Below are 25,253 nucleotides of genomic sequence, written 5' to 3' on the forward strand. Positions count from 1 at the left end.
ATACACTGCATCTGCCGGGTGCCAGGGGCTCACACCTGTCATCCTAGCTACTCAGGAGGCTGAGATCTGAGGATCATGGTTCAAAGCCAGCCCGGGTGAGAAAGGCCAAGAGACTCATCTCCAATAGACCACCGGAAAACCGGAAGTGGTACAGTGGCTCAAGTGGTAGAGCGCTAGTCTTGAGCTGAAGAGCTGAGGGACAGCGCCCAGGCCCTGAGTTCAAGCCCCCGCAACCAACAAAAATAATACATTGTATCAATCAACAAAGATGGCCTAAGGAAATTCAACACTGTTAAATAATAGGGGGCAGAGTGAAGGGACCAGAGAGCCAAAGAGGAAGTTAATCTGAATAAAGTATAAGATATGAATCTGAGAAATACCCTTTGTACAATTAATATACACTTTACAAATGCAAACAGGGGTACAACCCGGCTGCTGGGGGGCATCCGTGCATGGGGTGGTAGAGGGGTAAATATGGTCAATATGTATTCAAGTATGAAAGCAGAAGAATAAAACATTGAGGAAGGAAGAGTGGTAGAGAGATGATTTTGTTTTCTTTTTGTCAGTCGTGGGCTTGAACGCTGGGCCTGGGCGCTGCCCCTCAGCTCTTCAGCTCAAGGCTAGTGCTCTACCACTTGAGCCACAGCACCACTTCCAGCTTTTTCTGTGTATGTAGTACTGAGGAATCAAACCCAGGGCCTCATGCATGCAAGGCAAGCGCTCTACCACTGAGCCACCTTCCCAGCCTTTCTTTTCTTTTTGAGGCAAGGTCTTGCTGCATGGACCCCACCTGGCCTGGAACAGACGATGCAGCCCACCCTGACCTTGAACTCAAAGCTCATCTCCCTTCAGCTTCCCGAGTGCTGGGATTATAGGAGTGCCCCACCACACCCAGTTTACTGAGTTGGAACTTGAGGGCTGAAACTCTTTAACAAACTTTATTGCTTGGGGAGAAGGCTGGGAATTGAAGGACCGGGGAGAGGAAGAGCGGCTGAGAACGGCCCAGCCAGGGCCACACTCACTCACCTCGGGGATGGAACCTGGGGTCGTCCCTGCTCAGCTGAGGTGGGCGCAGGCCCGACTCCTGCTTTGCCACAGCTCTGGGGTTGGCATCAGAACCTCAGGACACTGAGACCGACCCTACCTCTCTGCCCAGGAGAGCCTGGAATTGAGCCCCAGGCCTGCCCACACCACTGGGATCCACGCCCACCCTCCGTGGTCCCCTCCGCCGGTCCTACGGGGTCCCTGGCGCCAGGGTACGTTCACAGGCGGCTCCTTGGGCCTAGCAACTGGGCTTCCCGGGACAGTGGGCGGGCCTCCTGCTCCCCTCCTCCGCCTCCCGTTCTGAGAACAAGGGGAGCCTCGGGTGAGCCTGTGTGGGTGAGGCGTCTCGGGGGACCCCCGGTGAAAGCTGTGTGGCGAGTTGGCAGAGGAGGAAGTGTGCAGGTCCAGGCTTTATTGCTTCAGTGAAACGGATCCACCCAGCCCAGGAGTCCCAGAAACCAGCCAAGTGCCCGGAGTGGAGGCCGCGCCCTGCGGCTCCGTCCTGGGTGAAGGGTGACCAGGGCCCAGAGGAGACAAATAAGAGGCCGGGGGTTCGCTGAGGGGTCCCCAAGAGTCTGAAGAGGAATCTGTGTGGAGGCTGGAGGACAGAGGACAGCAATGGCTGCCCACAAAGGCCCCCAGGAAGGGGCCTCGCCCAGAGCGCCTGCACCTGGCAGGGGTTGGGAGACACCACCAGTTCAGAGTGTGGGGGCTGAGATAAGGGGTACCCATCAGAGAAGCCACAGGGAGATGAGGGCAGCACCGGCGGACCCCAGGAACAACGGGCTGGAGGAGGGCGAGGAGAGGCTCCGGACTGGGGCTGAGTTCTGGACGCTGGCAATCCACGCCGTGTAGTAGCTGACGTTGGTGTAAACTCCTGGCCTCCTGGGCAGGGCACACTCGGACCCCCAGCTCACCACCCCTGCCTGCACCCACACGCCCACATCACACACCAACGGGCCTCCAGAGTCGCCCTGCGGAGACGGAGACAGAGAGATCTGGAGGTAGAGGCTGCTGGGCCGGCCGGCCTCCCTGTGAGACGGACTTCCCCAACCCCCGCCACCTCCCTTAACCTCTTTGGTACTGTCCCGCCCAGGGCTAGAAGGGAGATCAATCGATGGGAAGTTTCTGGAAAGTGGCAAAAGTCTGGGAAAAAGAAGGGGAATGCCTAGCACATGGGACAAGTCCTGTAGTGTGCACAATCTCTAAAACAAAATGAAAACATCTGCCAGCTGCCTGGGCCGCACACCTGGAACCCCAGCTGCTCAGGAGGCTGAGAGCTGAGGATCGTGGTTCAAAGCCAGCCAGGGCAGGAAAGGCCGTGAGACTCTTATCTCCAAGAAACCACCAGAAAACCAGAATTGGTGCCGTGGCTCAATTGGTAGAGCGCTAGCCTTGAGCTGAAGAGCTGAGGGACAGCGCCCAGGCCCAGAGTTCCACAACCGACAAAGAAGAGTTAGCACTCAGGGAAGAGTGTCTGGGTAGCTGGTGTTGCTGGTGCCTTTTTTTTATCTAATAAATCTCTTCTTTGAGATAACACAATAAAGAGGGTTTACAAGAGCGGTTGAAGGGTAGGCCCTGACTGCTGGAAACGTGGTCAAAGGCTCTGAAGTTCATGTGGGAGGACATTTTTTTTTTTTAAGATTCTTAAAAGCTTTCAGCTTAGAGATAAGATCCAGGACAAAACTGCAGGTCCTGATTTTTTTTCTTTTTTTTGAGATGCTGGGGATGGATCTTGGGGCCTTCAAAAGGCCTAGGCAAGGGCTCTACCCTGGAAACTTCTTTTTTTGCATTGACCCTTGTGTATAGATGTATAAAAAAATAAAAGAAGCCAGATGTGGTGGCTCACATCTGTCATCCTAGCGACTCAGGAGGCTGAGATCTGAGGATCACGGTTCAAAGCCAGCGCGGGCAGGGAAGTCTGTGAGACTCTCATCTCCAATAATTAACCAGCAAAATAAACAGGCAGCTGTAGAGCTGTGATTCACGTGGGGAAACACTAGCCTGGAGCCAAAGAGCTCAGAGACAGCACCCAGGCCCTGGGTCCCAACCCTAGGACAGCCACAAAAAGAAAAGAAAAAACAAATAAACATGTCTTCTGTCCTGGATCTCCAGGGGTGATGGGGAGGGGGAGGGACAGCCTGTGGACTGGGGAGCTGGGGGGACACAAGGGGGGCGGGCCCGGCTTGCTCACATAGCAGGAGTCCTTCTGGCCTTCCTCGAAGCCAGCACACAGCATGTCCTCCAGGATGAGGGACCCCTGGCCGGACTCGGGGTTCCCCTGGTAGTAGGCCTCACAGGTCTGCCGGGCGATGAGGGGAAGCTCCACCTCCTGAAGGGTGAAGGGGGGCAGGAGACCTGGGGGACGGGAGAGCCCAGCTCAGCCAGGGGACACGGCTGCTACCTCCATGGATTTCACATTCAAAAGCAAGCTCTCTCCTGCCCTGGCCCGGCCCGGCCCGGCCCGGCATGCATAGGTGTGATGGACTGAGGGCCTCACCACCAAAAAGCTGGGGCTCATCAGCCTGAGTAGCGAACCTGAGGGACAGCACCCAGGACCTGGGTTCAAGCCCTGGTAATGGTGTGTGTGCCTGTGCACACATGCACACACACACACACACACACTTTTTATGAAGGCTCACACCTGTCAGCTACTCAGGAGGCTGAGATCTGAGGATCACAGTTTGAAGACAGTATGGGCAAGAAAACCCATAAGACTTTTACCTCTAAGCATCAAAAAACTAGAAGTCGAGCTACAGCTCAAACAATAAAATGAGAGCCTTGAGAGCGAGATTTAAAAAAAAAAAAAAAAAGCTTGGGGACAGCACCTAGACCCTGAGTTCAAGCCCCAGGACCAGCACTAAATTCCTAAATAAACAAATATCAAGAAAAATTAAGAGAAAGAAATAGAGGCTCTGCAGATACTATCAGTCACTTAAGATGAGTCAGCTGGGCACAAGTGCTCACGCCTGTAATTCCAGGTACTAAGGAGGCTGAGATCTGAGAATCACAGTTCAAAGGTAGCCTCGGCAGACAAACCCAAGAGACTCATCTCCAATGAACCAGCATCACTTAAGCTGTGGCTCAAGTGATAAGAGAGCTGGTCTTGTGCAGAAAAAAGCTCAGGGAGAACAAGAGACCCTGAGTTCAAGCCCACCATGGGCACCAAAAGACACAGGAGAAGATAAGAAGCCCAGGTAGATGGACAGACGGACAGACAGGACAGCCTGGGGTGGGGGGTGAGGCTGAGTGAGGCTGGGCAAGGCCAGACACAGAGCGGTCCCAGCGGGAGCCAAGAGGCCCCGACAGCCCCTTCACCTCAGGCTGCTGACCCCCTGAACTACAAGCAAACTCACGTTTTTGTGTCTTTGAGCCGGCCCTTTTGAGGTGACTCATCACGAGCCCCAGGACATTAGCCCAAGACACTAAGGAAGGTGGATGAGCTCCCAGCCTTGTTAGAAATGGCCAGAACACCTCACATGACCCTTGCATCAACCCAGCACGTGGGGCACTGAAGATCTCAGTGAGAAACCAGGGCCCAGGGAGAATGGAGGCCATTCAGTGCGACCTGTGGCCACCGGGGTGGCCGAGGTGCACGCTGGCCCAGAGGGGTGGGCCTGCCGGGGGCTCGTGGACGCCCTCTGGTGGCCGTTCTTCGTGCATGGGTTCCATAGTTGACCAGCTGCTTCTGCTGAGCACCCCCCACTTCCTGTGCCCCACCCCGGGCTCTGAGCCTCCTTACTCTGAGTCGGAGAGGTGTTCCCCCAGCCGGTGACCCAACACCTGATGCCAGGATCCAGGGGGTCTCCGGGCTTGGGGAGACAGACCGGAAGGATGAGGTCACTGAAGGAGACGGGAGAGGCCAGCCGCAGCAGTGCGATGTCACCCATGCTGTGCTCCTCATCCGAGTAGCTCGGGTGCCTGAAGATCTGCGCCACGGCCCGCAGCTCGCCCGCCTCGCCGGCCTCTGGGTAGGAGGAGATGGAGCCCAGCAGCACCACATAGGCGGACAGGGGCTGGTTCCTGGGGGACAGGAAGGCCAAGGGGGCTGTTCAAGCTGTGCCAGGATCCCGGGTGTGTGTGTGTGTGTGTGTGTGTGTGTGTGTGTGTGTGTGTGTGTGTGTGTGTGTGTGTGTGTGTGTGTGTGTGTGTGTGTGTGTGTGTGTGTGTGTAGGGAAGACAATGTGCTACCCTGTGTGTGATCGCTATTCGAAGTCAACACAAGCCAGACACCGGCGGCTCACACCTGTAAATCCTAGCTACTCAGGAGGCTGAGATCTGAGGATCCTGATTCAAAGTCTGTGAGACTCTTATCTCCAATGAACCACCAGTAAAGCGGAAGTGGTGCTGTGACTCAAAGTGGTAGAGCGCTCACCTTGAGTTGAAGAGGGAAGGACAGCACGCAGGCCCAGAGTTCAAGCCCCACGACCGACCAAAAAAATAAAAACAAACATAAATTAAAAAATAAATGTAAAAAGCCATCACTCTGCAGTCTTCCCCGGCTTCAGTCAGCTGAGGGCGGGGCTCCAGGGCTCCAGACCTGGCCTGGAAAGCTCAAGGCCATGAGTTCAAACCCAGGTATCACACAAAGAAAAGAGGCTGGGAAGTTGGCTCAGTGGTAGAGTGCTTAACTTGCATGCCTGAGGCCCTGGGTTCGATTCCTCAGCACCACATAAGCAAAAAGAAAACAGCTGAAGTGCTGTGGCTCAAGTGGTAGAGCGCTAGCCTTGAGCTGAAGAGCTGAGGGACAGTGCCCAGGCCCAGAGTTCAGACCCCACAACTGAACCCCAAAAAGAAAAATCACCAATTGAAGACCTGTCACCAGTGCAAACGCCGGTATAATAATCAGTGCACTCAAGATTTTGGGTTCTCAAGAGGAACATCAATTTGGGAGAAAGCGGTGGTATCAGAGAGGAAGTGAGCAGGCTGGATTCTCCCATCTCCCCCCGCCCCCCCGCAGGCCCCAGTACTAGCCCAAGATCAGGGGCCATGATGGATAGAGAAGCAAGACAAGATGCCAGGAGGGGACAGCCTTGCCTCCTCTTCTGACCAAGTAGGCAGAGGTGAGGGTGTGGCTGGAAAGGAAAACAAGAGCGCCTGGAAGGGGCTTGTGCACCCTGGGGAGACACTCACTGGTTGAAGCAGTGGGCAGCTGTCAGCACCCAGTCTTCAGAAATCAGGGAGCCACCACACACATGCTGGCCATACTGCCTCAGGCTGACCTGCCAGGGCCACTGGCCCGGCTTGGCATCCTGCCCCGACACAATGCGATCCGACGCCTGCACACGTCCGCACACTGCAGAGAACCAGCACCGTGAGACACAGGGAGACGTGGCCACGCGCCCTCCCTCCCTCCCTCCCTCCCTCCCTCCCTCCATCCCCAGCCACCTTCACCTGTCACCACCTCTCGAAGGACCTGACCAGGGTGAGGCCCTAATGCCTGGGTTCCTAACAGGACCAGCCCAGGAACACGGCTCCAGGACCAGGGGTCAAGATTACTGGGGAGCTCAGGCTTTGTGGGCCCTCCTATAGTTCCTGTGTCTCCCCCCACCTCATAGCCTACCTGAATTCAGGTCTGTGCCATAGTCACTCTGGCTATCTGGGGTAGTTGGGGGGCTCTCGCTGACTAGAAGGGCTCCAGGAAGGAGGGCGAGCAGGATGGCACGCGGGGCCAGCTCCATGGCGCCCAGGCGCGAGCTGTGGCTGCGTGCGGGGTCAGAGTTCCAGTCAGTCCAGGAAGGAGGAAGGAGACTGCAGCTGCGGCTGGGCCCCGGGCTGCCCTGGGGTGGGGCTGGGCCTCCACCCTGTCCTCCAGCCCGGGCGGGGCCCAGGGCCCCCACGCTCGCGGACTCGGCCTGGCTTCCCACACGGCCGTGGTTTGCAGCTCCTGGTTGCTGGCCCGGGGCTCTCGGCCAAGGCTCCGGGGTCCCGGCCCTGGGCTCTCGTTGATAGGCTCCGGCGCAGGCCTACAGGCGCTTGTGTGCAGGGGCTCCGCCAGGCCGGGGCTGCCCGGCCCCGGGACCCGGGCCTCCCGCAGGCCTCGCGCAGGGCGCGCTGAGCCCCGGCCGGGCGCCGCGCGCAGACCCCGCGTTCTCCCGGCGCCTCCGGCACCCATCCCTCCTGTGGGCTGAAACCCACCGGCTCAGGCAGCCCCGGGCCGAGGGCGGCTACGCCTGCGGCACAGCGGCCTTCCAAGCAGCCCAAGCCTGGGCCCGGGGAGGTCAGGGGAGAAGGTGCCGGCCGAGGCGGCCACGCGCTGCTCCTGAAGCCGCCGCCGCCGTCCCGCAGGGGGCGCCCGCGCTCACCCCGCCCGTCCCGCAGGGGGCGCCCGCGCTCACCCCGCCCGTCCCGCAGGGGGCGCCCGCGCTCACCCCGCCCGTCCCGCAGGGGGCGCCCGCGCTCACCCCGCCCGTCCCGCAGGGGGCGCCCGCGCTCACCGCCGCCGTCCGTCCCGCAGGGGGCGCCCGCGCTCACCCCGCCCGTCCCGCAGGGGGCGCCCGCGCTCACCGCCGCCGCCCGTCCCGCAGGGGGCGCCCGCGCTCACCGCCGCCGGCCCGGAGCCTCGGCCATGGCGGCGCGCGGACGGCCGCTGCCGCCGCCGCTGCCGCTGCTGCTGTGGCTGCTGCTGTGTCGGGCGGGAGCCCTGCGGCCCGCGGAGCCCGGGCGCGGCGGGGCCGGGGGCGGCCGCGCTCCCCCGCCGCCCCCCGCAGGGCCGCCGCGGGACGGGGCGTCAGGTGAGGCCCGGGGGGCCGCGGCCGGCGCGGGGCCCGCGTGGGGCGCGGAGGCCTCACCCGGTGCTCTCCTCGGTCCGCTGCAGGTCCCGCGGACGCCAGGCTGCTCACCAGTAACCGCCGGGCCCCGGGGCGGGGGGGGGGGGGAGGTGGGGACCGGGGTGCGGCCCCGGGGCGGAGGGGGGTTCGGGGAGGCGGGGGCTCGGGGGGACGGGCGGCCGCGCGGGCTCCGCCTCCTGTCCGTCTGTCCGTCCTAGGCCCCTGCGGCCAGCGGGACGTGCAGCCGCTGATAGTGGGCGGCGAGGAGTCGGTGCGCGGGCGCTGGCCGTGGCAGGTCAGCCTGCGCCTGAGGAGAGCGCACGAGTGCGGAGGGAGCCTGCTGAACCACCGGTGGGTGCTCACGGCCGCCCACTGCCTCAGGAGGTGAGCGGGCCTGAGCCGCCCGGGGCGCCCCGCACCGCCCGCCCCGCCCCCGGGCGCCCCGCCCCGCCCCCCCACGTCCCCCCGCCCCCGGGCGCCCCGCACCGCCCCCGGGCGCCCCGCACCGCCCCCCCCCGTCCCCGGGCGCACCGCCCCCTGCCCTGGGCGCATGGAGTGCCCAGTCTCCCTTGTGCCTGTGGTGGCCAGTCCTGGGGCTTGAACTCAGGGCCTGGGCGCTGTCCCCAAGCTTCTTTTGCTCCAGGCGAGGGCTCTACCACTTGAGCCATAGCTCCACTTCTGGGCGTGCATGTGTGTGGTGCGTGTGCGTGTGTGCATGTGCGTGTGTGTGTGTGTGTGTGTGTGTGTGTGTGTGTGTGTGGTTAATTGGAGATAAAAGCCTCACCAGTTTCTGCCCAGGGCTGGCTTCGAACTTCGATCCTCAGATCTCCCCCTCCTGAGTAGCTAGGATCCTAGGTGTGAACCACCAATCCTGAAATTCCCATTCTTCTAGAAGGCTACACTAGAACACTTTATTCCTGTTCCCACTCCTGTTCTGTTCCTCCTCCTCATTCCTCTTCCCTCAGTTTTTACCCAAAGGGAGCCAGCCTGGGAGCACGGTGAGTCTGCATGTGGGTAGAGATGAGGCGGTGCTGGGCCTCGGTCCGGCCCGCGCCCCGCACAGTTCTCCAGAGCTGCTGCTTACTCCATCCTGCCCAGGGCCCCACAGTCACCCCAGCCACTATTGCTCAGGCTACTTAGGGGTACCCAGGAGTCCCCAGAGGACAGCTCTACAAGGTGACAAGACAGCCCCCTTCCTGCAGACCCCCAGAGCCCTGGCCCTGCTCAGGGCTTTGCTTGTGGCCCGTCTGCTATCTACAGGCTCTTGGCACTGGTGTCCAGGACGAGCAAGTGGAAGCAGCCCCATCCACCATGACCCCTAAGGGAGGTGCGGGGTGGATGCCGGGAGGCCGCCCTCCTGCCTCGACTGCTCTCTCCTACCACCAGGTCCCCTGATCCACATACGTGGACCGTCCAGTTTGGGGAGCTAACTTCCCGGCCATCTCTCTGGAACCTGAAGGCCTACTCCAACCGGTACAAGGTGAAGAAGATCATCATGAACCCCCACGCAAATAGGAAGCTCCACGACATCGCTCTGGTGAAGCTGGCCTCCCCCGTCCCCTACAACCAGCACATCCAGCCCGTCTGCATCCTGTCTTCCACCTCCATGTTCCAGCACCGGCCTGACTGCTGGGTGACCGGCTGGGGCTGGCTCCAAGAGAACCAGAGTGAGGCTGGGTGCACGCGGGTGGGCGTGGCCGAGGGCTGGGCCCCGCCCTGTCCTTGCCTTGAGCCAGCAGCACTAGGCCCTGCAGCCCCTCCCCGGGCTCTGGCTCTGCCCCTCGGCCTCGGGCTCTGTGGGGACCCTCCCTCACCAACCCTTCCTCCTCCCGGCCCCTCTCCACAGCCCTGAGAACCTCCAACCTCCGGATTCTGCCCCCCTGTGCATTTCACATGCATGCAGTCCTACATTTGGAATGTTCTACTCGCAGCACAGTTTCTGGACACCATTATTTCTTTGTCCATTGGTGACTGGTTTCTGTGTGCTGGTTCTGGGGCTTGAACCCAGGGTCTAGGTGCTGTCCCTTAGCTTTTTTACTCAAGGTTGGTGCTCTGGCAGTTGAGCTACACCTTCCTTTGTGGCTTTTATGGCTGCTAATTGGAGATGAGAGTCTTACAGGGTTGGGTGCTGGTGGTCATGCCTGTCATCCTAGCTACTCAGGAGGCTGAGATCTGAGGATCTCGGTTCAAAGTCAGCCCAGGCAGGAAAGATAATGAGACTGTCAGCTCCAATAAACCACCAGAAAACTGGAAGTAGCGGAAAACCATAACCTTAAGCAAAAAGAGCTCAGGACGGCGCCCAAGGCCCACGTTCAAGCCCTATGACTGCCTCCCCCCCCCCAGCCCTGCAAAAAAAAAACAAAAAGAGCCTCACTAGCTTATTCTGCCCTAGGTGTTTTCAAACCTTGACCCGCACAGCTCCGCCTGCCCAGTAGCTATGGTGTGAGCCAGCTGTGCCGGGAGCCACTGCTGTTTATGCCCTTACACACTGTGTAAACTGCTGGGAACTTACAATTGTTGTTTTCCGTGTCTTGGTCTCTTCTTGCTTTCTCAGTGCTCTGGGTTGAACCTGGAACCTCATAATCCCAGTACCTTCAGCTAAAGTTTTTTTTTTTAATCTTAGGAGTTTTTTTGTTAAAGACCAGAGGTTTAGACTGGGACACGATATCCACTCCAGCTCAGCTCAGAGATTAGAGGCTGATTAGCTCACCGCAGGCCGCAGGAGCCGCCAACTCAGTTCTTTCCTTCTCCGCTCACCCTGGGCCGTACCCCATTATCAGAAAACGCAGAGGACATATAAGTTGCAGCAACACAAAGAACAAATGGCCAAGAAAACTCTACAAACACTTTGGTAGCCAGGCCTGGTAACCCACGCCTGAATTCCCAGCACTGAGAAAGCAGATGCAGGAAGATGGAAATTCGGAGGCCACCTGAGGCTACACTGCAAGATCCTGTCTCAAAAAGTGGGGGGTGGGAGATTAAGAGGTGGTTCAAGTGTACTCGGCCCAAAAACCAAAACCAAAACCAAAATCAGAAACCAAAACTCCAGTGCTGCCACGTTGTACATTCAGCGGCGTAGTGCCCTTCACCGGCTCTCCTTGTTCCTTTGTAAGACTTTTGAGTTTTTTCCTGCCTGTCTTCCGTCTCAGCCTGATGTACCCCCTCCTCTGTGTCCCTACGGCCCCAAAGCACCTCCTTAGCCCCTTCCTACCTGGGCTTTTGTGAAGGTCAAGCCTGTCCATTCTTCTGTGACACCGTGAGTCACAACTGTGTGAGGTGACCCCCAGGGACACCCCCACGGGACCGGTGTCTCCTCCTCCTGGGGCAGGAGACTCATGTTGTATTGTCTCCGTTCCACTCCCAGAACTCCAGCCACCCTACCACCTCCGGGAAGCGCAGGTCACCATCCTGAACAACTCCAGGTGTAACGATCTGTACACCACCGGAAGACTTGATATAATCCAAAGCGACATGATCTGCGCGGGCGCTGAGGACGGCAGTGTGGACAGCTGCAAAGTGAGTGATCCTCCCCGCGCGGGAGCCGGCCCTGCCCCTCACCCCTGCCCCTCACCCCTGGCCCATCTCACCCCTGCCCCTCCCCAGGGTGACTCCGGAGGACCCTTGGTCTGTGAGGAGAACGGGCGGTGGTATCAGGTCGGCGTGGTGAGCTGGGGCCAGGGCTGCGGTAGGCCCAGGAAGCCTGGCGTCTACACCAACGTCAGTCAGCACTTCGACTGGATCCAGACCGTGATCCCCAGCGGCGCGCCCAGGCCCGAGCCCTGGCTGTCACGCCTGCTGCTCCTCACTCTTCCCTGGGCTCCCTCTCCGGGGCCCAGCCTGAGCCCTCCAACTTGGTGCAGGTCTGGATCTGGTGCTGCTATACCCCCCAGGCCCAGATCCGCCCAGTGTGGAGGGGAGTGTGCTCTGTTTTCCTCTTGTTAATAAACGCCATGCACATGAGCATGTAAGCTGATGCTTCGAGAAGCTTCATCAACTCTCCATTGACTTCTTGAAGACCACCCTGGGTTCACACTGAACCTCTTCCTAGCAGCTCCTAAACCTGGCCCTGGTTTTGATTCAAACACCAGAGTCCTTCCCAAGGAGAGGTCATTTCCAGAAGAAAGGCTGTCTTTGGGCTGTCTGGGGCCTTGGAAGACCAGACTGGGGAGATTCGACATCTCCTTGATGGTCATGGTCAGCTTGTCAGCCTCTAGAAGCTTGAGTAATTCATTTCAGCCTGAGCTCACAATATGGGCACAGATTCATTCCCTGCCCTGTGAGACAAACCTCACCCCCACCCCCACCCCCTCCTGAAGACAGATCGCTACTCTGGCATGGCCATGGCCAGAGCTATGAGGACCAGGCAGAGAGGACGTGTGATGGGCAGCCAGCACTGGAAGGGGACCCGAGAGGGGACGCACTGGCCTAGCCCGCCATCTCCCAGCCCACCCTGCCCCACACAGAGGATTGCTCTGATGTGGCCACCCCAAGCCAAAATGTGTATCATTTCCCAAGATGGAGGCTGTTTCTGCTCATGCTCAGGCAGGTTTGAGCCACTCACTTCCGGTCTAGCCCTGGGGGCTCTGGGTGGGCTCAGCGGGGCCAGGCCTGAGGTCTGAGGCCACGATCTAGGGTGTGGAGGTGCGTAGGAGGCTGGCTGGTCTGGGCTGAGCTGGGATTACAAGACTGAACAATAGAGCTCAGAAGCTCCAGTGCCCGCGCTCGGGACCAGGAAGCAGGCTCAGGTTCAGAGATGACCTGCCCAGGATCCTCCGGAGATCCCCGCCTGCCGCGGCCTCCCCCTCCCTGCCCTGCTCCTGGTGTCCTTTTCTTGCCTCTGCCAAAGTACTGCTCAAAGCATCTTTGTTTGAGGCTGCTTAGGGGAAGCCGCAGGCCCGCCTGGCAGTGTTAGTTTTCCCCAGGCGGGGCCTCCACCCCTCTGTCCTTTAAGCCCCCAGGTCCTCCCCTGGCCCCCAGTCAGCCAAGAGGGCACAGGCCGTGCGGGTGAGAGCAGGTTCAGGGCTCACCAGGGGGGAAAGACAGGGCAGTGGCTGGGGAATGGACAGGAGGATGAGATTCTAGAACAATTGTCAGACACACCTGCCACAGATGCCCACCTGGGCCTGGGCAGGGTAGGGGGTGTTAATCTGGGTGACAGAGACCAATCCAGAACCAAGCAGATGCCGCTGATGGCAGAGGGAAGAGCCGCAGAGGGGAGAGTGGGGTGGTGTGTCCCCAACGGCTGGGATGTTCTTCTCTGCTCCCTACCGACTTCAGACCAGAGTCCAAGCCCTGAGCAGTGCGACCTCTACCCAGACCAGCCCTGAAGATAGGATGAGGGGGGCTCCCCGCCTCTGGGTCCTGCTCCTGCTGGTGCTGGGTGAGTGGGGCTGGGGAGGGGGTGCTGGGCCTTGCAGCTGAGCACCCCGGCCCGTTCTTTTCCTTTATCATTTTGACTTGGTCCTGGGGCTTGAACTTAGGCTCTGTCCCTGAGTTTTTCCAGTCAAGGTTAGCGCTCTACCACTTAGGCCATAGCTCCACTTGCAGCTTTTTAGTGGTTCATTGGAGATCTGAATCTCAGGGACTCTCCTTCCTGGGCTGGCTTTGAATCTTGCCCCTCAGATCTCAGCCCCCTGAGTAACTAGGAATCACAAGGCATGAGCTACCAGTGCCCAGCCCCAGCTGGTTTAATTCAAAGGGCCAAGTCCTCTCTGACATCCTGCATGAATCCTGCATAAAGCCTAAGTCCCACCCTACCCTGCAGCTTAAATCAGGTGACAGAGTGCCCAGAAGCCGCTGCCACCTGCCCCATCTGCGCCACCTCTGCCCCAGCTTGTTACCTGACACCCGACCCCTAATCCAGTTCCTCCTCCTCTTCCTTCTTCAGAGACTGCTGGGGCGCAGGCATCCGCAGGTAAGCCCCCCTCAGAGCATGCGCCCCCTGAACCCCGAGCCTCCCTCCTCAACCCCTACTTCCCAGGCCCTGTCCCTGGTCCACACCCACTGTCTCTCTGTTCTCTCGAAGCCTGTGGGCAGCCCCAAGTGTCCAGTCGCATTGTGGGGGGCCGGGATGCTCGCAATGGAGAGTGGCCGTGGCAGGCCAGCATCCAGCACCGCGGGGTCCACGTGTGTGGGGGGTCACTCATTGCACCCCAGTGGGTGCTGACAGCGGCTCACTGCTTCCCCAGGTCAGCCCCCCACCCCCGAGCCCTAGGAAGAGCCGGGGGGAGGCCTGGGCGGTGAGGGCTCCCAGGGGCCTGGCCCTTCTTCCCCCTCCACAGAGCGGCCCCAACTCCTTTCTCAGACGGGTGCTGCCATCCGAGTACCACGTGCGCCTCGGGGCCCTGCGGCTGGGCCTCGCGTCCCCCCACGCCGTCTCGGCACCCGTGCGCCGCGTGCTGCTGCCCCCAGACTTCTCGGAGGACGAGGCCCGAGGAGACCTGGCGCTGCTGCAGCTCGGCCGCCCGGTGCCCCTGAGCGCCCACGTCCAGCCTGTGTGCCTGCCCCCGCCCGGCTCCCGGCCTCCTCATGCCGCAGCATGCTGGGTCACAGGCTGGGGCAGCCTCCAGCCCGGAGGTGAGACACAAGGGGGAGGGCAATGGGAGGCCCAGCCTCCTCCATCTGACTGAGGATCCACCTTCGCAGCCTCCCAGAGTCACTTTTTTTTGTGGTCGGTAGTGGAGCCTCGGCCTGGGCGCTGTCCCTCAGCTCTTCAGCTCAAGGCGAGCGAGTGCTCTACCACTTGAGCCACAGCGCCACTTCCGGTTTTCTGGTGGTTCATTGGAGATGAGAGTCTCACGGGCTTTCCTTGCCCGGGCTGGCTTTGAACCATGATCCTCAGATCTCAGCCTCCTGAGTAGCTAGGATGACAGGCGTGAGCCACCGGTGCCTGGCCCAGAGTCACTTCTGAGGCCCCCAATCTGCTCGCAGTGGGCCCTCGGAGGCCTCTGCCTGGCAGAGGGGCTGCGGGCCTCGTGCCCTCCTGACTCTCTCCCTCTCCCAGTTCCGCTCCCAGACTGGCGCCCTCTGCAGGGAGCGCGGGTGCCACTGCTGGACTCCAAGGCCTGTGACCGGCTCTACCACGTGGGCACTGACGTGCCCCGGGCTGAGCGCATAGTCCTGCCGGGCAGCCTGTGTGCTGGCTACCTCCAGGGCCACAAGGATGCCTGCCAGGTGCGTGTCCCCCGCGTCCCCCGCCTCCTCTGACCTCCACATCCCCAGAACCCAGGACAGGAGATCAGATCTCCAGCCTGAATTCTGGGGGAGCTGCCTAGAAGATTATGGTGGGGGGTGGGGGGGCGGGTACTTCAGCTGGCCTTTCTCCTGCAGGGTGACTCCGGGGGACCCCTGGCCTGCGTGCAATCTGGACGCTGGGTCTTGGTGGGTGTGGTGAGCTGGGGCAAGGGTTGTGCCTTGCCCAACAGACCAGGCGTGTATACCAACGTGGCCAAGTACAGCCGGTGGATTCAGGCTCACCTCAGCCTGTGATGCGTGTCAGCTGGGTGGAGGTCGGCTGCCTGGAGCAGTCACTTTGGTCCTCGGGCCCCCTGGCCTGTCTAGTCACATGCACATGCCCCAACCCTTCGGCCTAGAGGCTGACATGCTCAGGAGCCACCCAGCCGCCCGTCTGTCCATCCCCTGCCTCCGATCCTCTGAGGAGTCCACTGATCTCTGCCACCATCATTCGTGCTCACTTTCCCCCTTCCCTCCTGGTTCCTGGTGACCCTCCCTGGCCTGGGATGGGGCCAGGGCACCCAGAGATGGGCAACCCAGCTGATGGTTCATCTGGGCTGCGTGGCCCTCACTTCCTGGAGGAAGTCAGAGTGGAAACAGGACGGGGACTCGACACCAGGGAGTCTCCGTTGTTGGCTGCAGGGGCTGGTGGCTGCCCCGGCTGGCTGCATCCTCAGACTCATGATGACCAGAAAGCCAACTCTGCTAACATGTTGGGGCTTGGAGATAAATTCTTCCCCAACACCAGAAAAGAACCCAGTTTCAGCCTGCAGAGACCTGCTGAGCCCCTTCCCCTGGCTTCTCATCCACTGAGTAGTGAGTTAATAAATTTGTGTTGTTTTAAACTGCTACCTTTGTGGCAGGTTATTATACAACCATAAAAGCTAATCTAGAGCCTGGTGTGGTGATACACGCCTGTAAACTCGGCATCTGGTAGGCTGAGGTAAGATGAGGGACTTCTAGGCTAGCCTGGGGACAATGTGAATCCCTGTCAAACAAACAAACTCCTCCAGAGTTTGCACGCGGGAGGCGGGGCGTTCTGGGGGAGGAGTCGTGGCCCTTCGCCCCCCGGGGAGGCCCGGGCACAGACCTCACCTGTCAGCTCTCAGGAGGCACAGCCACAGCTCTTGCTGTCCGGCTGTTCATGGACACCATCTACGCCTAGGGGGAACCTAGAACCTGGACCCAGGCCCTCCCTCCCATCCCGTACCTCTTTCCGCTAAGGACCTGGAGTCCTCTCTCGGGACAGATAAGGATCAGTTTCTTTGTTTTACAGTGTAGGTACTGGGGCTCTAACTCAGCCCTGGGGCACTGTCTGTAGCTTTTTTGCTCAAGGCTAGTGATCTGTCTCCACTCTAGCTTTTTGCGGCTAACTGGAGATAAGAATCTTAGAGACTGAGCTGGGAAGGTGGCTCAATGGTAGAGCGCTTGCCTTGTATGCATGAGGACCTGGGTTCCATTCCTCAGTACCACAAAAGCAGAAAAAGCCAGAAGTGGCACTGTGGCTCAAGTGGTGGAGCGGTAGCCTTGAGCTGAAAAGCTCAGGCCCTGAGTTCAGGCAGAAGAAGAATCATCTTAAAGACTTTTCTACTTGGGCTGGCTTTGAATTGCTATCCTCAGATCTCAGCCTCCTGAGAAGCTAAGATTATAGGCATGAGCCACTGGGACCTAGTGATAAGAGTCACTAGAGCTACAGAAGGAGCAAGAAAGTGAACCAAACCTGGACAAGTCAAAGCTTATATTTTGGAGCTGATGGGTGAGCCAGGGAAAATAATGGAGGAACCTCAGAGGCACAGTTGCCCGGGCCCCACTCAGGCCGCTTGGGAAGGTCACTGCTGACTCAAGCCACTTTGTGTTGGAGGCAGAGCTCAAGGCCGCTCCCTCTGCCTCCAGGCCGAGGGCAGTCCACGCTGCAGCACAGCTGGTCTATGCTGGGGGGGGGGGGGGTCAGGGACCAGGGCGCCTTGGGCAAGGCAGGCTGGCCTCGGGAGACCGTGGGCTCCTTGATGGCAGTTCCTACTGGTTAATGCTGCTCAGGGCCACGTGGATCCCACATGACTTTCCTTCTGGAAGCGCCCCCCCCCCCTCGATAGCATGCGAGATGAGATCAAGAGGAGAGCAGGCCAAAGGCCTGAGGCCTGCCATGACTCACATCCAGAAAGCCTGTCATAAGAGGGCTTTTGAGACCTGAGCGCTGCAGGGGAGGATGGCCATGAAGCCCTTGTTGCTCCTGGTTAGGCCCATTCTTAGTGGAAGCTACATGGTGGGGGTGGGTGGGGTGAGAAGAGACCCCCAGACCATAGCTGAGGCCAGTCACAGCTGTCAAGGTAGTAGACTAGGCTTCATACCCAGCTGTCCGCTTCTAGGACCAGCCATGAGGAGAACCCCCTCTTCTCTCCACTACCTCTCACCCCAAGAGTGTGGTCTCCCACACTCCCGTGGTGCTGGCAAGCAGCAGCTCTTCCCAATCCCGGAAGCTGTGTGTCCCACCTGCCAGCGAGGCCAGCCTGGGGGCCGGGGGACCGCGGCCTGCTGAGGCTGGACTCCCTCAGTCACATCTTGCCCACTGGCGTGGTAACAGCTTTAAACCCTTTCCTGTGGGCCTGAGAGGCTGGGAGATGGGCGGGGGAGGGGGAGAACCACACCCAGGGAAGGATGTTATAGGAGGGGAAGAGACTTAAGGGGTTCAAGAGGAACCTAAGGCTGTCACTCTACAAGTGACCAATAACTTGTTAAATCTTTGGAAGCAGGTACAGAGTGCCAATGTATGGCAAGACAACTCATCCCCCATCTTAGAGAGAGGGAAGAATTTCTGGATGAGGCGAACTGCCCAAAGCTGCTGCGGAGCAAGAACAGGAGCCCAGACCGTGTTCAGTCACTAGCTCAAGGCAATAAACACAAGGAGGAGATTAGAGTGGGGAGGGGTTTATTGCTTCCAGCAAGTAGGAGATGCTGGGGCTCTTTCTCTTAGCTGTGTGGCTCCAAACAAAGGAAATTTCATTGAGGAAACACATGCACACTGGAAAGACTTGTCATCACACGTACAGGCAGGCTCGATCCTGTGCATGCATTTTGAGATACTGCATCTCACATGGCATGCTTTAAAATGTCAGATGGTAGCTGAGGGGAATGGCAGACTACTCGCCTAGCTAACTTACTGGCCACAAAGTCTTTCTGGATTGGCATCATCAACCACTAGACCCAAGCCTAAGGGAGGAGGAGATGCTTCCACTACAGTGACCAGAAGGTCCAAAATTATACACCTGTCACCGCTTCAGGCATGAGCAAGTTCCCTCAGCTTCTCAGTTTGCACACCAAATCATGGAACTTGTCATCTACTTGTGTGACTTTCCAGGTGTCTCACTAGTGTCTCACAAGGGGAAGGTTTAGCAAGAACTTATTTCCATGTAATAAGAAAAAGAGATTTTTAAGAAGAGAAACACTGTGTACTCCCTACAGGACATGCATGGTTCTTATCTATGGCCTTTATACTTGGGGGAGGTGGGAGAGGGAGCGTCCTGGGACTTGCACCCTCATGGGGAACTTTTTTGCTCAAGGCCAGAGCTCTAACTCTACAGTCACAGCTAGAGCTGGCTTTCTGTTGGTTAACTGGAGATAAGAGTCTCATGGACAGCCTGGGCTGGCTTAGGATTGCAATCTCCAGATCTCAGCCTCCAGACAAGCTAGGTTTACAGGCCTGAGGCATCCTTACCTCGGCTTGGCCTGTATTTTGGAGCTGGGAGAATAATCCACAGCCATGAATTCTACCAACCTCTAATCATAGCTTTGGTGCTGTAATTTATTAACATGGCGAGGTGATCCGGGCCTACCCAACTCAGGAGCAATAGGTTCGAGTTTCAGGATTTCCATTTGCCAGACATGTCCTGAGATTTTTCTCTACCCAAAATGCTTTGCAGCTTGACATCTCAAAGACCCCCTCACTCCCCCTTTTAAAACAAATGCAGTACTGGGGTTCTAACTCTGGATCTTATACTTGCTAAGTAGGTCCTCTACCACTTGAGCCAAGCCCTCAGTTCTGCTTTATCACTGTTGTTTTTTTTTCTTTAATCAGTCGTGGAGCTTCAACTCTGGGCCTGGGCGCTGTCCCTGTGCTCTTCAGCTCAGGGTAAACGCTCTACCACTTGAGCTACAGTGCCATTTCCGGTTTTCTGGTGGTTCGTTGGAGATAAAGAGTCTCACAGACTGGCTCTGAACTGTGATCCTCAGATCTCAGCCTCCTGAGTAGCTAGGATCGCAGGCGTGAGCCACCGGGCGCCCGGCTTCACTGGTTATTGTCTTTTTCTTTTTTGGTACTGGGGATCGAACCCAGGATGCGGCGTTTGCTAGTCAAGCACTCTGCCACTGAGCCTCACCCCAGCCCCACCCTGGGTATTTTGGAAACAGTCTCAGCGGACTTCCCTGCGGGGCTTGGCTTCGAACCACCATCCTCAGGGTCTCGGGCTCCGGGACAGCCGCGATTACAGGCGTGGGGCCCGAGCCTGGCCCGCCGCAGAGCTCCACACCTTCCCAAGATGGCCACCGGCGTCTCGCGATCCGCCCCGCCAGACCACACCCTCGAGCCTCGCCGACGCCCCTCGGCTCGGCGCCGGCGTCCCGGTCCCGGGGCCTCAGCCCGGCTCGCGCGCCCCGCCCCGCCCCGCCCCGATCCCCGCCCCGCCCCGCCCGCGCCCCTCCACCCTACTTCCTAGTCGCCTCGGCAACAAGATGGCTGCTAATCTGCGCGCGGCGCGAGCCACTTCCGGATTACCTAAAATGGTGGCGCCGCGGTGGGCGGGGCTGCGCGCAGGGCACGCTGGGCCGCGCGCGGGCTGCTGGTAAGGGGCGGGGCGAGGCCGCGCCGGCGCGTCGAGCCAGAGGCAGCCGCCGGGATGGTGAGCGGGCGCGGGGGGAGGGGCGGCCCGGCCGGGCCGGGGGGCGGCGGGGGCGCCGGGCCGCGCGGGGGGGCCGGCGGCCGGGCGCTGACGCTGCCCGCTGCCCCCCAGGATGTGTTCCTCATGATCCGGCGCCACAAGACCACCATCTTCACGGACGCCAAGGAGTCGAGCACCGTGTTCGAGCTGAAGCGCATCGTCGAGGGCATCCTCAAGCGGCCACCGGACGAGCAGCGGCTCTACAAGGTGCGGCGCGCGGGGGCGTCGGTTGTGCGCGCGGGCGTGGAGCGGGGGGGACCGGCGGGGGTCCCCGATCGCCGCGGCCGGCCGGCCCGCCGCGCCCCGCGGGCTCCCGGGGCCCTGCTCCGCCTTGGAGGAGACCCACACCCCGAGGCTGCGGCCAGAGGTCGTGGCAGAGTCCGCCTCACGTTCTTTTTAATCCTCGGTCCCGTCGGGATCCCGCTGCTCGGGCTGGGACGTGGTCAGTGCCCAGAGAGAGAGACAATGTGTCCAGATAGGTCAGGCCCACAAGAGCTTCATCAAGCGCCCGCTGGGTTGTTAGCTGCCTGTTTCCGTTCAAACCAACGGCGGTTTTTAGTGAGGGTGGCGGGGAGTCCGGGCCCTCGTTGGGGAATCAAGCGCTTCAGCCCTTGATTCTGGTTCCCAGAAGCATGAGATCCCCTGAGTGAGCTGATCGGATTCTGGCTGGCAACTTGGGGCGCTGACTTTTTGCTGGTGTGTGAAAGGCTTTCCCCGCCGAAATCTGCTGAACTTCCTTTATAAAGATCCCAAGTGCCATACACTGTGCTTGAGTGCTTTCTGTGCCTCCCTAGTGATTGAAACCTGGCAGTTGGGAACTCAGGAATTCCTATTTTAAGGTTCTGGAAACGTAACAGAAAAAAAATTTCAACTTAGTCTGGCAGATGGCCCATCAAAGGCTGAAGCAGGAGGATCTCAAGCTCAAGGCCAGCCTGGGACTTGAGACATTGTTTAAGGGGATTTATCAAGTTTTAGCTCTCTTCAAACTATGCTAGTTGGATTGGGAATGTGGCTTTAGCAGTAGAGTGCTTGCCTAGCATTCATGAAGCCCTGGGTTTGATTCCTCAGTACCACAGACACAGAAAAAGCCAGCAGTGGCGCTGTGGCTCAAGTGGTAGAGTGCCAGCCTTGGGCAAAAAAGCAACTCAGGACAGTGCCCAGGCCCTAGGACTGGGGTGGGGTGGGGTAGGGGGGTAGACCTAGGCCAGTGGCTCCAAATTAGACTTTCTTGGAGTTGGGAAACATCAGATTTCCTTCTCTTTATGGGTGTGTTTGAAACCCTTGGGTATAGTGTTGGTATGCATATTTTATACTCTGGAGTCATAGCCACAGGTGGGGAGGTCTGTCTTCCCTCTGACTCCCCCGTTGTTGTTGGCTAGAGGTCTGGGATATATCCCTCAGGGACCCCTCCCGGACTTAAGCTTTTCCTCCTCAGGACGACCAGCTTCTAGATGATGGGAAAACACTGGGCGAGTGTGGCTTCACCAGCCAGACAGCACGGCCACAGGCCCCAGCCACAGTGGGCCTAGCCTTCCGGGCAGGTAAGAGGGCTGAGCTGGATGGCATCTGTAGTCTGATAACAGCCATAGATGTGAAGATATAGTCCTATCAGCTCAGATTTACTTTTCTAAGTGCTTGACCCTGTACTCTCCATGTTACTTCCTGAGTCCTTTCTGTTCCTCTCCATAGCTCTGGACAAGCAGTACTGCATTAGTTTTCATTTAGAAGATGAGGATGCTGAAGCAGTCCCATGGGGCTGGCTAGGCTTTGAAGTAGCTTTCTGGAGCCAGACTGCATGGCTGTACAGTGCATTTCTGAGACCTGTACTGTGCCCATTTTTAGATAAGTTAAAGAAACCTAAAGTGGTCTAGTTACTAGCTGGGACATTAACTCCGGAGTCAGATGAACAAAGCTTGTGATCTAATCCATCCTGCCTCAGCCCTGCCCAAATCTTAGAAATTTGAAAGGTAAAGAGTGGTTTATTTGGGCTGGTAATGTGGCTTAGTGGTAGAGTGGTAGCCTTGAGCATAGAGAGGCTCAGGGACAGAGCACAAGCCCCAAGTTCAAGGCCCAGGATCTGCAAAAAGTTTTATTTTCTTCCCAATTTTAAGGGGATGCTTTTAGAATTTGTTCTTTGCTTCTGGGAATGGAAACATAGACCTGTATTTTCACTGCTTTGGACCTCCTGTAGCTAAGTATATAAAGAATTTCTGCTGGGCGCCCGTGGCTTATGCCTGTAATCCTAGCTACTCAGGAGGCTGAGATCTGAGGATTGTGTTTCAAAGCCAGCCCGGGGCAGGAAAGTCGTGGAACTCTTATCTCCAATAAACCACTCAGAAAACCGGGAAGTGGCACTGTAGCTCAAGTGGTAGAGCACTTGCCTGGAGCTGAAGAGCTGAGGGACAACACTCAGGCCCAGAGTTCAAGCCCTACGACCAACAGACGCCCCCCCCCAAAAAAAATTTCTGGGCTGGGAGTGTGGATTGGCAGTTGAGTGTTAGGCTAGCATGCGTGAAACCTTGGATTCCATTCCTCAGTACCACATACACAGAAAAGGCTAGACACAGTGCTGTGGCTCAAGTGGTAGACTGCTAACCATGAGCAAAAGAAGCTCAGGGATAGTGCTCAGACCCTGAGTTCAAGCCCCAGGACTGGCCAAAAAAAAAAAAAATTGTTTACTGAAGTAGATGAAGAAAACACCCTAGAGCTCTGCGCCAATGGTCATGCCTGTAATCCACTCTGGAAGCTGAGATTTGAGAAAGGGGGTTCAAAGCCAGCCCAGGCAGGGAAGCCCTTGAATCTCGTTAACCACTAAAAAGGCTGAAAATAGAGCTTAGGTTCAAAGTGATACACAACTAGCCCCGAGCACAAAAACTCAGGGATAGCACTTAGGTCCTGAGTTCAAGCCCCAGGAGACACACATGCCTGCACGCACACACCTCCAAGTGTCATTTGAGCCTGGTGAAGAGTCTGTAAGGTAGGAGAAAAAAGTATGAAGTTCATTTCCTCTGCACTGGAACAAGGGTGGGAATTGGAGCCACTGTTTGAAGTATGAAAAGCAGACAAGTTGCTTGTGCTAAGTGCTCCTGAGGTAATGTCCAGGTAAGTTGATATAGAAACTGTACTGTATACTGGCAGGCTGGGAGTGATCTCTGAGGAGGGGCCTGAGTTCAACAGCCCAGATTAGCCAACTTGAGTGCAGAGACTCAGGCAGGAAACAGGGTGGTGTAGGAACCTTAGGAGCCAGTACCTTAAGCATCAGGCATGATCAAAAAGGGCAGGGAGTTTAGGATCCCATTCACAAATCTGATGGGAAGGAAACCTTCTGGGTAAAGTGATGGTGGCGTGGAGACAAAGCAGACAGAATGAAGTATTATGGCCACAGGTTGGCTTATTGATAAGCTGGTGTACACTAGGTATTCTGAAAGCTGAGATCCGAGGATCAGCCTGAGATCCAAAGCCAGCTCAGGCAGGAAAGTCAGACTCATCAACTGACTACTAAGAAAAAGCTAAAGTCAGGCTGTGAATTAAGTAGCAGAATCCTCAAGCAAAAGCAGCTTAGGGACAGTGCCAGGAAAGGCAAGTAAGTGAATCGGGATAAAGGCCCCCCAAAACAGCCAGTTGCATGGGGCCAAGGTGGGTTATTGAAGGGGTGGTTGGGTTATGCTGGTGGGGGGGGGGGGGGAGACGATGACATTTCAGCACCAAGACGGCAGCCTGCCAGAGGTTGGGAGTTGGGGCTTAAGACAAAATGTGTCTTCTGAGCTAGAGGACAGGAGGTAGGGAACCGACTCCAGTTGTCCTTCCCAACAGATGAAGCCTTTGAGGCCCTGCGCATCGAGCCCTTCTCCAGCCCACCAGAGCTTCCAGATGTGATGAAGCCTCAGGATTCCGGAGGCAGCGCCAATGAACAAGCTGTGCAGTGAGGGCCCCAGGCATGCCCCCAGAGGCTCATTCCCCCTACCCCCAATAAAAGAGATTTGGGTGTCTGCCTGACTGACTGCTGCCTCTTTCTCTCTACGGCTCCTTAGTCTAGACATCAGCTTCTAAGGGACCTTGTTTGCAGCCAGGCTGCCTGCCTCTCTGGGCACCATAGTCCACCCTGAGGACCCAAAGCCCTGGGCCAGCAGTTATGGGCAGTTACCCTTCTCCAAATAGTCCAGGTGAGAAGCCAGCAGCTAGAGCCATAATTGTTTAGTAGCCCTTCTTATCACACCAAAGTAAGGTCTACCAGGTGCTGGTGCCAGGCTCATATACCTACTCTGGAGGCTGAGATCCTGGTTTGGAGTCAGCCAAGGCAGGAACATCCATCCGTCAAGCACTTCCTGCCATGGAATGCCAATCTACAGTAAACCACTCCAAGTGGAACTGTAGTTTAAGCTGCAGCACTAGCCTTGAGCAAAAAGGTCAAGGACAGGGCCTAGGCCCTGAGTTCAAGCCCTAGGATTGTTAATAAAAGTCTATAGACTGAATTCCTGCATTTCTCATTTTTATTTGACAGAAAAAGTTTCTCTTGCTGTACAGATTTTTAAAAAACCAAAATGCCTTTAAGAAACATGAAGAAATTTTGGGGGGGAGGGGCCTGCAACTTCATAGGGGCCAACAGGGGCTCACTGAATTCAAATCCTGCCCCTTCCCAGATATCAACCAACCTCCCATGACCCAAACCATCAATTACCCCCTTAATAACTAGGCTAGGGAGTTTCCTTCCCCTCCCCCAACTTCCATTTGCATTCCCTCCCCCCCCAATCCCTGCCCTCCCCCCCCAACACGAACCAGGGAAAACTCACAGAGATTAACATTTCACAGAAACAAAAAAATGGAGGGGAAGAAAGGAGCCCTCCCAGAAGATGCTGTCAGGGTTCAAGGGGCAAACAGACAAGGACCCCTACAGCTCCATTGGGGACAAGGGATGTTCCATGTGGCTCCAGAATTATGAGGTGTGATAGAAACCCCAACGATTTATGGAGACCTGCAACAGAGGAGGATCAATGTGAAAGCTGCACCCAGCCCAAGGGCCACTTTAAGCTGGCCCACAAGTGCTGCCACTCAAGACTCAACTCACCTGGAGGAGCGGTGGCGTGTGGGCCGAGGACTAGGTGTCTCCCTTCTGCGCTTGTGGCTGGGAGAGCGGCTGTCCCCACGCTGGCCTCTCCGGGAAACCCGCTCACTGCTGCAACAGAGGACAGGTGTCAGACCCCAGGCTGTCTTTAAGAATCCTCAAAAGCCCTCTGTATGAGCGGATGGTGGCTAATCAGGCTACAGGCTGAAGGGG

At 57.9% G+C, this 25,253-nt stretch overlaps 5 protein-coding genes across 8 annotated transcripts in view; 3 read left to right on the forward strand and 2 right to left on the reverse strand.

The window, feature by feature from the left end:
- Positions 1 to 919: 919 nt before the first annotated feature.
- On the reverse strand, positions 920 to 6,795 carry LOC138825463 (serine protease 33-like). The gene is made up of 5 exons (XM_070020063.1): positions 6,608 to 6,795; positions 6,178 to 6,340; positions 4,787 to 5,067; positions 3,239 to 3,402; positions 920 to 2,018 (listed from the first exon to the last, which is right to left on the reverse strand). The coding sequence occupies exons 1-5, from the start codon at positions 6,723 to 6,725 to the stop codon at positions 1,776 to 1,778; spliced, it is 969 nt and encodes a 322-aa protein (XP_069876164.1). The 5' UTR covers positions 6,726 to 6,795; the 3' UTR covers positions 920 to 1,775.
- An 817-nt stretch (positions 6,796 to 7,612) lies between these two features.
- On the forward strand, positions 7,613 to 11,770 carry LOC138825282 (serine protease 41-like). The gene is made up of 6 exons (XM_070019679.1): positions 7,613 to 7,778; positions 7,862 to 7,888; positions 8,033 to 8,198; positions 9,201 to 9,481; positions 11,179 to 11,330; positions 11,418 to 11,770. The coding sequence occupies exons 1-6, from the start codon at positions 7,613 to 7,615 to the stop codon at positions 11,754 to 11,756; spliced, it is 1,131 nt and encodes a 376-aa protein (XP_069875780.1). The 3' UTR covers positions 11,757 to 11,770.
- Positions 11,771 to 13,061: 1,291 nt separating this feature from the next.
- On the forward strand, positions 13,062 to 15,797 carry LOC138825283 (serine protease 33-like). The gene is made up of 6 exons (XM_070019680.1): positions 13,062 to 13,194; positions 13,702 to 13,728; positions 13,840 to 14,002; positions 14,119 to 14,390; positions 14,818 to 14,987; positions 15,144 to 15,797. Exons 1-6 carry the CDS (start codon positions 13,062 to 13,064, stop codon positions 15,300 to 15,302), a joined length of 924 nt encoding a protein of 307 aa, XP_069875781.1. The 3' UTR covers positions 15,303 to 15,797.
- Positions 15,798 to 19,881: 4,084 nt separating this feature from the next.
- On the forward strand, positions 19,882 to 23,967 carry LOC138825465 (elongin-B). The gene is made up of 4 exons (XM_070020074.1): positions 19,882 to 19,939; positions 20,051 to 20,185; positions 21,414 to 21,519; positions 23,792 to 23,967. The coding sequence occupies exons 1-4, from the start codon at positions 19,937 to 19,939 to the stop codon at positions 23,902 to 23,904; spliced, it is 357 nt and encodes a 118-aa protein (XP_069876175.1). The 5' UTR covers positions 19,882 to 19,936; the 3' UTR covers positions 23,905 to 23,967.
- Positions 23,968 to 24,450: 483 nt separating this feature from the next.
- The window catches only part of LOC138825464 (serine/arginine repetitive matrix protein 2-like), a 30,147-nt gene continuing 29,344 nt past the window's right edge, over positions 24,451 to 25,253 (reverse strand). For 3 of the 4 annotated variants that reach the window (XM_070020066.1, XM_070020068.1, XM_070020065.1), the window contains exons 14-15: positions 25,044 to 25,151; positions 24,451 to 24,950 (exon numbers count right to left, since the gene is read on the reverse strand). In XM_070020066.1, coding sequence (XP_069876167.1) covers positions 24,941 to 24,950; positions 25,044 to 25,151 — 118 coding nt within the window. In that variant the 3' untranslated portion in view covers positions 24,451 to 24,940. The remainder of the gene's footprint in view (positions 24,951 to 25,043; positions 25,152 to 25,253) is intronic. The other variant, XM_070020067.1, reaches the window with a different exon arrangement.

The sequence above is a fragment of the Dipodomys merriami genome, unplaced genomic scaffold (assembly GCF_024711535.1).
Source record: "Dipodomys merriami isolate MVZ:Mamm:240054 unplaced genomic scaffold, mDipMer1.0.p SCAF_137, whole genome shotgun sequence".
NCBI classification, from domain to species: Eukaryota; Metazoa; Chordata; class Mammalia; order Rodentia; family Heteromyidae; genus Dipodomys; species Dipodomys merriami.